Genomic DNA, 11594 nt, shown 5'->3' on the forward strand with positions numbered 1-11594 from the left:
TCTCAAAATACAAACTTAAGAAAACACAACTCAAACTAGATACACATAGAAACAGTCTTCACCTGATAAAAAGTACCTATAAAAAAACTAACACAGACACTATATTTTGTTAAACTGTCAAACCATGGTTAAGACAAAGAACAAGATACTGGTTCTCAGCCCAAGCCAATGCAGTGAGGCAAGAAAAAGATTCTTTTTAAAGATTAAAGGGTTAAGAAGGAACCAAACTGTCACTATCCACAGATACTGTGTTGTTGAAAATCTAAATGAATGTACAGAAAAATAAAAGATTAAGAGCTATGTAGGCTGCTGTGTGTCAAAAGCCAATACATCAGGAACAGGAAGTAAAACTTTAAAAAGGATGCCATCTACAAGTTTCAAAAAATATAAACTACCAGGAATAAATCTGACAAAAAATATGCAAGACTTTCATGAAGAAAATGATAAAATCTTAAAGACAGACACTTAAGGGGCGCCTGAGTGGCTCAGTCGGTTGGGCGGCCGACTTCGGCTCAGGTCATGATCTCGAGGTCCGTGAGTTCGAGCCCCGCATCGGGCTCTGTGCTGACAGCTCGGAGCCTGGAGCCTGTTTCAGATTCTGTGTCTCCCTCTCTCTGACCCTCCCCTGTTCATGCTCTGTCTCTTTCTGTCTCAAAAATAAAATAAAAACGTTAAAAAAAATTAAAAAAAAAAAAAAAAGAAAGACACTTAAAAACTAAGTTGAAACTGTACCATGTTATTATGGGTGAGAAACCTCAGTTTTGTAAAGATGCTGATTCTCACCCAAACGGAAGCAATAGACTCCCAATAAAAAGGCCAAAAGAATTTTTGTGAAACTTGGAAGGCAAATTCTAAAATGAATATGGATGTACAAAAAAGTCCAAGAATAGCCAAAACATTCTTGAAAGACCAGATGGGAGAAATTGCTCTAGGAGATATCAAAACACTATAAAACTACATGAATTAAGACAGCATGGCATTGGCACAAAATGCCAGGGGTGATATTGCAGATTGACAGGGAAAGGAAATATTTTCAATGACTAATGCTGAGAGAACAGTATGGGGAAAAAAATGGAACTAGATAGGCATCCACCTTACACCGTTTATCTAAAAAACCCCCAAATTTTAAATAAACATAAAAATATGAAAGGCAAAACTATAAAACCTTTAGAATACAGGAAAATATCCTTATGGCCTTAGGACAGGAAAACATTTTCTAAGACAGAAGAAAACATACCACAAAGAAAAGAATGCTAAATTCATGTACATTAAGAACTCTACTGAAATACCACAGAGAGAAGTGGGGGAAAACCAAGGTAAAACAGAATGAGGTGTAGAAAGAATCACCATCTGGAATATATAAAGAATATCTATGAATCAATAAGGAAAAAGACAAATGATCCATTGGAAAAAATTGATCAAAAGACTTGAATAGCACTTCCCAGAAGACGAAACCTGCATAGTTAAATATCTGAAAAGATGCTCAACCTCATTAGTAAGGAGAAAAATAACAACACACCTGATTAACAAAACAGAGTCACTGAAAATATCCAATGTTGGTGAAAATGCAGAGCAGAAGCAATATTAACCATAGTTGTTCAAGTATAAATTGGTACACCTCTTGAGAAAACAATTCTGGTATACTACCGTACCTGGAACCCTGTCACACCCTACAACCCAGCAATTCCATTTATAGACGTTTCTAGGCATCCTAGGGCACTGCTTCTCAACCTAGGGTGATTTTGCTCCCAAGGGACATTTGGCTATATAGATATAGATAGATAGATAGATAGATAGATAGACAGACAGACATAGAGGGGGGGTGGGGAAGAGAGAGACATTTTTGGTTATCACAATTGGGGATGCTACTGGCATCAAATGGATTAAGAGGCCAGGGATGGTGCCTCCTACAACAAAGATTTATTCCACCCAATAGTCCCAAGATTGAGACCCTGCCCTAGAGAAACAAAACTTCATCTTTATAACTCCCACGTATTAACTGGTTCTAACTCATTTCCCTGTCAACAGGTTTCCTTTGACTCATCCTTTACAATCAAATGTAAGTGGTTTTCCTTAAAAGTAGAAAAATATCATCAACTTTCTTTGAAAGACCTCTATTAGCATCCCATTGCTATGGCACTTACAATTTATCTGGCCCTAGTAATCTCCTGGAGAACAACAACAAAAATATCACATGCCCTACCTCCAGCCCCGGAAAATCTGATTCAAGAAGTCTGGGGAGGCACACAATAATTCACTTTTATTAATCACACAAGTGCTTCTAACGCATGTTGTCCAGGGACCACTCTTTAAGAGAGAATGATGTATACGAATAATGGGTTTAAACATGTAAACGGAGGCCAACAAGGGCCTTCACAAACAGCTCCCAACCTTCTTTGCTACCTTCATTTTCTTTTGCTGTCTCCTACACACTGTGCCCACAACTACTCTACCAAACGTGTAGAGAATCTCTGCATTGAATGCTGTCTCCAACCCTTCTGCTGTCTCCAACCCTTCTTTTTCACCTGGAAACTTCTACTCATTCTTTGAGACTCAACTCAAATCACAGAGCCCCTGTGAATCCTTACCTGAATACCTTAGTTACTTTCTCCTTAATGGCTCCACAATACTCTAACCGTATTTCAATTTCTGTATTTACTATACTATATACTAATATACTATAGTTTTGTTGTTGTTGTTGTTGTTGAGAAAGGGGGGGAGGGGCAGAGGGAGAAGGGGACGGAGGATCCAAGTGGGCCCTGCACTGAGAGCAGTGAGCCTGATGCAGGGGCTCAAACTCACGAACTGTAAGATCATGACCTGAGCTGAAGACAGACCCTCAACCGACTGAGCCACCCAGGTGCCCCATAAATTATGTTTACGTGTCTCTCTCGCCCTCTTGACCCTGTTAGAAAGAAATTTAGGAGTGTGTGTACATAGTCAACTGTTACTGCATGATCCTGTCTTGAAAGCCCCAAACACTTGCCTCTTTACCACTTTATCTTGACAGATTTTATTCACCAACAGCCAGGACTACGGGAGAAGCTTTAATATTTAAGAAAATAACAAGCTTCCAATAATCATCAGCTTTATAAAGAATCTCTGCAAGAACCTACCATATTTGCTATTTTAAAATGGTTAGTAGGTACCTGAATTAGCCATATTACCACGTTAACCTCATTTTTGCAGGTGAGAAGATCTATACATACAGGTAATTTCACAGCAATGAAAACCAGAATTCTAAACTGTTACTTCACTACCAGGTCAATGCCTTCAACCCTTCAACTCGGATCGAAGTTCAGTCTCTCAGCTCTATTTCTGAGGGATGCAAGGGGTAAACACACACACACATGCACACATACACACACAGAAAAAGCCCTCACAATCCAGAATAAATGTGAAGTACAGCCTCCTATTTTATCATCCCAAAAAGAAATGAATTGAGATACTTCCAAGTCCAAAATTATGTTTTCTTTCAGATTTCAAAATTGTTTTGTTTTTTTTTTTTTTTTTGTAGTTTAAAATATCTTAGAGAATCATCCTGGGCAGAATTTCTTAGATGCTAGGCTGGGTAAAGGTACCCAACAGACAGCATTCAAAGGTCCCTATTATAACTGTACGCTGACTAATGGCTTCCGTGTCGTCTACCACGTTCATTCCACATTTTAGAAGCTGCCTTTACACCAGTGGGGAAAGGTAACGTAACAGAGGATGAGAAACACTACCAGAACATTTCAGGTTATGACACGTCCCATTTGCTTAACTCTAAAAGAAACCAGAGGGCTGATTAACTACCATCGCCTTGGCTCCTAGAAGGATTTTCCTCAACGGTTTTGACGGTGGTCACGCTGGTGTTCACAGAACCGACACTTGCTGTCCGAGAACTCTGAAGGACAGGTGTCTTGCTCCTTTCTTTTTTGATTTCCACCCTCCCGGTAGGCTCCTTCTGTGAACTATTAAGAAAGTCAAACAGCAGCTCATCATCAGGTTCTGACTTTTTTCTTCGAACAAACTGGGATGAAGGCCTAGGAACAGACGTGTTTTCAACAGAATGAGAGGTCTCCACTGATGTCCTAGATCCTACTTTCACATTTGCTGTGCCAGCTAAGAGAGTGGCTTTCTGATTTCTAATGTTATCAGCTGCTGAGGAAATATAAGCAGCTTTAGATCCAGTCTGATAAGTCAAATCTGTATTTTGCTGAAGTTCAGGATAGTCAGCATTTTTGTTATATGTGATATTGCCGGTGTTCTCTTTTCTACTGAGAGCTGTTGCAGCCCCTTGATCAACTCGATTTAAAAGATCTTCTGCCTTCCCAGCAAGATCAGCAAACCAGGACATGATGGTAGCAGAATAATCCTATTGGTGAACCTGTAAAAAGGACATAAAGTGGTCAGTGTGGCATAACAGCAGAGCACAGCAGTGAAGACCAGGCTCCGGAGTCAGACAGTCCTGGACTGAAAGCCTAGCGCTGCCCCTTACTAGCTATGTAACCTTGTGCAAACGACTTCACTGAAACTGAGAACCTTTACCTGGAAAATGAGGAAATAAGTGTATTCACATTATAGGACGGCTTTAAGATGAAGTAATTTATTAAAAAAACTCTGCAAAAGGCCTGACACACAGCAGACACTCATTTTAGTAGTTGCTATTACCATAATAATTACAGCTATCTCTACTGCTATAATTCCTATTTCAACAATAGGCAAATGTTACTGTAGCAAACGTAAGTAGCAAATAATATAGTAAAATTCCAGCTCAACCAAATAAAAAGAATTCCCTGAAGTTTGTTTTAAGGTGCTAAAACTTGAAGAAACTTCTGACTGATACTAAATCTCCATGTTTAAATGCAGCAGTATTATGGATAATTTAGATGTGCACATATATAATCGGTCTAAAGTACACTTACAATAATTTACATTCTCAGTACCTATTATGTGCACACTGGCTAAGTTCAGAATAAAAAAAAATGACTGCACAGCCATTTATTTGATAAATAGATCTGAGTACTTTTTGGTGTGCCAGAATGAATCGGAATGATGAAGTAATTAGTCCTTACAGATACAGAAGTGTACTAAAAAAGTCAACAACCATTTCTTGAATGTGCACATTGTGGTGCCTGGCATGCTCTTTCGTCATTAACTCTTTCTTGTTCTTAAACTTCACCTGAATGTCATGAGCTCCAAAACACAGTTCTCTTTCTCCCCATCTAGATTAGGTTCTATCATTCTCTGTTCGCATGCTAGGCTTTACTCTCACAACCTTCCATGTTTTATATGATTTTTTTTCTGTCTCTTCCTATTGGAAAGAGGAGGAGGGAAGTGGCTGGATGAAGGCCAGGTCTGTTTTGCTTACCACTGATCTCAGCACACAGCAGGCATCCGTAAATACTGCTGAATATAGTCTGTATGTCAAATGCCATACAATCATTACCTTTATCACACATAATTTTCACAACCACATTACGTAGTAAGTAGCAATATTCTTTTTTCACAAACGGGGAAAAGATTTAGAAAGATCCCAGAGTTCCGATGGCAGCTTAGCAACTCAAATCTAAGTCAGACAAACCCAGTTTTTTTTTTAACCGCTGCCTTTCCCATCTAGCCTCTCAGTAACTGAATAACCTCAAGAAGAAACTCACCCTCTAAACCTGTTCCTTACAAAATGGGACTATTATATACCTGTATATTTCACAGTTTATGTGACCTCAAATGAAAATGGAGCTGCAATGCTCTGTAACATATAAAACTCTTTACAGATGTCAAGTATTATTCTCAAGCAGACATTGGTGGCGACTGGGCGGCAAATGATCCTTACTAATTAAAGGAGTCAAAGCATACTTATTAACCCCCTATATCTCGCCTCCTATTTTAAAGTTAATGGGGCTTTAAAACAAAACCCTATGCCTTAATGTTGATTATCCAATTAAATACAAACAGCGGTCCTGGGCACTTGCCCCACTGACAACTCCAGCGGACTTCAGAGGTGCAGTGCCCCCAAGTAATTAACTTCTCAGGCATTGCCCCAGGAAATGGCCCACAGGGACGGAGATGAAGAGAGGGTGACAGTGCGTGGGCTGGGGATGGGTCCGCAGACAGCAGTGGCAGGGTCTGCTTCGAAGGCCAGGTGTCAACACAGAGGAAGGGAGGCTGGGGGTCAGTCGGTCGGTCCCAGGGACTTTGTCGTCAACAGATCTCAGGTAGGCGAGTACAGACCCCCACTTCGCTCCCCACCCGCCAGGCTGAACCTCTGGAGGGGGAGGAGCTGTCACACCAGGCTGGGGGCGGGGGGCGGGGAGGGAGGAGAGGGCAGGGCACTAAACAATGCCGGCTGAGGCCCGAGGGGGCTCTCCTGCCCTCTCCTTCAGCCCCCCAAAAGCGCAGAGACCAGAGTCTCCGCTTAGGGGACGCCAACCCCGCACCTACGGCCGTTAACGCCCTAGGCGGACCCGTCCGGCCCACTGGGCTCACGCTGCCGCCTCACCTGAGGACTCTGGAGCGGCTGCACTGCGGCCTCGTCGCCCGCCAGGGCCGCCCCCCACCTCGGCAGCCGGCGGCGAGAGGGCCAGGCAGACGAAACCTGGTCCCGGCCCGGCCACGGCCCCGCAAGTCTTCCGGGAGACGTGGAAGGGCGGCGAGGACCTCAAAACAGAGTGGCTTCCGAGCTGCCTGAGCGGCCCGGGACCGGCAAGAGCCACCTGGAGGCGACTCAGGCGGTGGCGCCGGCGGCTGCGGGGGCCTCGCTCTTGGCCACGCCCTTCTTCCGCCTGGTGCGTGCGACGTAGCTCTCCTCCCTTGGAGGACGACGGTCTGCACGCGGCCGGCATAACATTGTAGGCCACGCCCCCCAGGGGGCGGGACCCTGGGCGGCACCGCGGGGTGACTGAGGCGGTACCCCGCCTGGAAGGAATTTGAGGCCTGAGTTGGGCGGGGCGTGAGACCTAGGTAGACCCCCAGCCTTCACCTTTCCCTCTTCCCCTGCCAGTTTTTAGGGTAAGGATGCTGAGGACCCAGGGCAGGAGATGGGAATACAGAAAACAAGACCCCTGAGTTCCTGGAGATTCCTTTCTAGTGGCAGAGACGGATTTTAAATAAACCAATGACTGAACAAGACGATTTTAAGAACGCTATCAAAGTTGTACAGACAAAAAGGGAGAAGTGACTGGAGGTGGAGGAAACACTTTAAATGGTGTGATCTCTCTGAAGAGGTGACCTTTAAGCCGAGACCCAAAAGATGGAAAAGACCCATAATGGGTCTTTCTATACAGCAATATTGTAGTTATGTTATGCATACAGTTCCTAGAATACTTGAAAATAGTCTAAAATCCACACTCAATAATTAAATACTCAGCTCCTGCTACGGTGCACAGGATTGGGCTAATCTGGCTCTAATTGTTGACAAGCCTACAACAATAGTCCCATACATCCCCATTTTCAGGTTGAGGAAACTAAGGCTCAAAGAGGTTGAGTAGCTTGTCTAAAATCATCTGTCTTAATGAGGAGTCCACAGTTCTCGAAAGCTTGTGCCCTTAGACTCAGTGTTTTATATTCTCCAATTGAATATTGGGAGTGATTACAATTCCTGTTTCTCTTCTTCCCAAGTCAGGTTCAGCCCAGGCTAGTGAATGGAAACACTTTCAGCAGCAGCTGGAAGTAATAATAATAATATCTAACAGTTTCTGAGCCCTTATTAAGTGCAGAATACGGTTATGCATCGGATGTGCCTCACCTCATTTAATTCTTGGAAGGCAGCTATGCTCACCACTATGCCACCAACGCTCACCTCATTTAATTCTTACAACAACTGTAAGGAAGGTGCTGTTGTTATCCTGTGATAGGTGGTCTTGTTCTCAGGTTTTATGTAGCTTTTCCTGGTAAGGATTATACATCACTACCTGTTGCCAGATGGTTGCAATGTTTTCTGTAGGAGGAGTGTCCTTTCTAGCCTCCCTGAGGTCAAGCTTGATCCTGTGACTTGCTTTGGCCAATGAAATGTGAACAGAAGGCTTTTCGCCACATCTGTGCAAAAGTGTTAAGACCCATTATATTTCTATCAGCTCTCTTGATCCTTTTCCTCTCTCATGAGAATGGCTAGTCCAGTTAGGGCTGCTCCCTCCCCCTGGGACCTGGAAAGAAAAAGATGCGAAGCAGCCCACATCTAACACATTACAGGAGTGAAAAATAAACCTTCACTTTTATTTATTTATTTAAATTTTTAAAATGTTTGTTTATTTTTGAGAGAGAGAGACACACACACACAGCATGAGCATGGGAGAGGCAGAGAGAGAGAGTGGGAGACACAGAATCCGAAGCAGGCTCCAGGCTCTGAGCTGTCAGCACACAGACCGATGCAGGGCTCAAACTCATGAACCGTAAGGTCATGACCTGAGCTGAAGTCAGAGACTTAACCGACTGAGCCAGCCAGGTGCCCCATCCTTTGCTTTTAGGTGGCACTGAGATTTGGCACTGTATCTTACACAGCCTTAACTAATGAGATTAAGAGAGAGATTAAGACAGAGAGCCTTAACTAATACATAACCCCCTCTTATAGATGAAGACACTGAGATTCAGAGAGATTTAGTTACTTTCCCACGGTCACTGTATGGTACCTGCTGGATAGCTTGTTTGTGCAAGCATACCCTGAATGCCCCTGTTAATCACTATCTTGAAAATGTAGAAATCTTTTCCTCTGTCCATATTCCTATCAAGCAGAATGTGCAGCAGAATGTGTTGTTCAGTGTTCAAGGTCAGGGGCATTGGGGGTGGCCAACCCAGAGTGTCTCCCTTATAACAAAGATTGTCCAGAACGACCCAACACTAATATCATCCTCAATGGGGAAAAACTGAGAGCTTTCCCCCCAAGGTCAGGAACAAGACAGGGATGTCCACTCTAGCCACTGTTATTCAACATAGTATTGGAAGTCTTAGCCTCTGCAATCAGACAACACAAAGAAATAAAAGGCATCCAAATTGGCCAGGAGGAGGTCAAACTTTTCCTCTTCGCAGATGATATGATATTCTATATGGAAAACCCAAAAGATTCCACCAAAAAACTGTTAGAACTGATTCTTGAATTCAGCAAAGTTGCAGGATATAAAATCGATGCACAGAAATCGGTTGCATTCCTATACACCAACAATGAAGCAACAGAAAGAGAAATCAAGGAATTGATCCCATTTACAATTGCACCAAAACCCATAAAATACCTAGGAATAAATCTAACTAAAGAGGTGAAAAATCTATACATGGAAAACTACAGAAAGCTTTTGAAAGAAATTGAAGAAGACACAAAAAAATGGAAAAAAGATTCCATGCTCCTGGATAGGAAGAACAAATCTTGTTAAAATGTCAATACCTCCCAAAGCAATCTACATCAAATCCCTATCAAATCTACAATCCCTATCAAAATAACACCAGCATTCTTCACAGAGCTAGAACAAATAATCCTAAAATTTGTATGGAACCATAAAAGACCCCAAACAGCCAAAGAAATCTTAAACAAGAAAACCAAATCAGGAGGCATCACGATCCCGGACTTCAAGCTATACTACGAAGTTGCAATCATCAAGACAGTATGGTACTGGCACAAGAACAGACACTCAGATCAATGGAACAGAAAAGAACACCCAGAAATGGACCCACAAGCGTATGGCCAGCTAATCTTTGACAAAGCAGGAAAGAATATCCAATGGAATAAAGAGACTCTTTAACAAGTGGTGCTGGGAAAACTGGACAACGACATGCAGAAGAATGAACCTGGACCACTTTCTTACCCCATACACAAAAATAAACTCAAAATGGATGAAAGACCTCAATGTAAGACAGGAAGCCATCAAAATCCTTGAGGAGAAAACAGGCAAAAACCTCCTGGATCTTGGCCGCAGCAACTTCTTACTCAACACGTCTCCGGAGGCAAGGGAAACAAAAGCCAAAATGAACAACTGGGACCTCATCAAAATAAAAAGCTTCTGCACAGCGAAGGAAACAATCAGCAAAACTAAAGGGCAACCGACAGAATGGGAGACATATTAGATAAAGGGTTAGGATCCAAAATCTATAAAGAACTTATCAAACACAACATCCAAAAGACAAATAATCCAGTGAAGAAATGGGCAAAAGACATGAATAGACACTTCTCCAAAGAAGGCATCCAGATGGCCAACCGACACATGAAAAAAAAGGCTAAAAATCACTTATCCTCAGGGAAATACAAATCAAAACCACAATGAGATACCACCTCACCCCTGTCAGAATGGCTAACATTAACAAGTCAGGCAACAACAGATGTTTGCGAGGATGCGGAGAAAGCGGATCTCTTTTGCATTGTTGGTGGGAATGCAAGCTGGTGCAGTCACTCTGGAAAACAGTATGGAGGTTCCTCAAAAAATTAAAAATAGAACTACCCTATGACCCAGCAATTGCACTACTAGGCATTTATCCACGGGGCCACTGAAAATTGCTAAGTTAAGGTGCTGTGATGTAAAAACTCGTTGCATGTAGATCCCAGCAGCGGATGCTTTGTCCAGTCGGCTGCTCCTGGGCTCCCTATATGTAAGTTACCCCAGTAAACCTGTGTCCCAATCGCTGTCTCCAGGTCTCTCCTCTGACCTCACCAGACCATCACCTACCCTAAGCTTAGAGTCTGCTGGGGTGCAGCTGCACAGTCACACAGGGAGTGAGTAGTATGTCTGGGACTCAAGCCAGGTTAGTGCTTTTAAACATTGAAGGGGGTGAGGATAAAAGAAGTTGAAGCAGAGCCAAATCTCCATGTCAAATATATTAGCAGCAGGCCCCCAGAAGAATGTTTCAAGAATTTTTACATATACTCCCTGAGACAGTCAGCATATAGAGACCTGCCACCCAGAAGTCCTTGAAACCAGGCTGGATTAGCCAGAGAAACAGCACAACCAAGAGAGGTCACAGCCTTGTCCAGTAGGTAAGAAAATGTGCTCTTTTCTTTTCCCTTCCTCCCTGTCCTCATGCCACCAGAGGAGCTAACTCCTCAAAAAAGAAGGGAGAGAAGGCATGTGAGGACCGGACGGAGACCTCAGCCTCCACTCTAAGCCTCTAGTGCAACCAAGCTAGTCTGCTCTAGGGTGAGCAGGGAGGGTGCTCCTCCAGGGAGGAGAACTTGGAATCGAGTTTAAGAATAAAGTTTTAAATGACCAGAGCTGTATTGTGACTTGGGGAATGGTAGAGTGAGGAACTCAGCAAATCCCGTCCCCAGCATTGGCAATGATGAGATTATACAAAACTGTGACAAAAATCATCTAAATTCCCTGGAAATCAATCAAAGGCATAGCACAAATTAAGAAGTATTTATTCAAGAAAAGTCACTAAACTTTTGGTAGGAAGAGTGAGGGTGTATGACATTTTAGCCCAGAGAGATGCCCAAACTCCCACCAAAGGTCCATGGAGATTGTTCTACCAGGGCTGGGAAAGCTGGGAAACCAGCAGCTTTGTGCAGGAGAGGGCAACTTGGTTTGGAGTGGAGCCAGAAAAGCCTCATGACCCAGGGGAAGCCTCCGTTTGGAACTCCAACATTGCAGCTGCCCAAGGTTGCAATATTGATTGAGCCAACAACTGACAAGAAAGCC

At 43.1% G+C, this 11594-nt stretch overlaps 1 protein-coding gene across 1 annotated transcript in view; it reads right to left on the minus strand.

Moving 5' to 3' along the window:
• Positions 1 to 6612, minus strand: part of GOLGA5 (golgin A5) — a 34588-nt gene extending 27976 nt beyond the window's left edge. Inside the window, exons 1-2 of the mRNA XM_047080194.1 lie at positions 6482 to 6612; positions 3796 to 4369 (exon numbers count right to left, since the gene is read on the minus strand). Of these exons, the coding sequence (XP_046936150.1) occupies positions 3796 to 4339 (544 nt within the window). The 5' untranslated portion in view covers positions 4340 to 4369; positions 6482 to 6612. The remainder of the gene's footprint in view (positions 1 to 3795; positions 4370 to 6481) is intronic.
• Positions 6613 to 11594: the final 4982 nt, after the last annotated feature.

The sequence above is a fragment of the Lynx rufus genome, unplaced genomic scaffold, assembly GCF_022079265.1.
Source record: "Lynx rufus isolate CCGP_SWC_20201006 ecotype Redwood Valley unplaced genomic scaffold, mLynRuf1.p SCAF_17, whole genome shotgun sequence".
Lineage (NCBI taxonomy): Eukaryota > Metazoa > Chordata > Mammalia > Carnivora > Felidae > Lynx > Lynx rufus.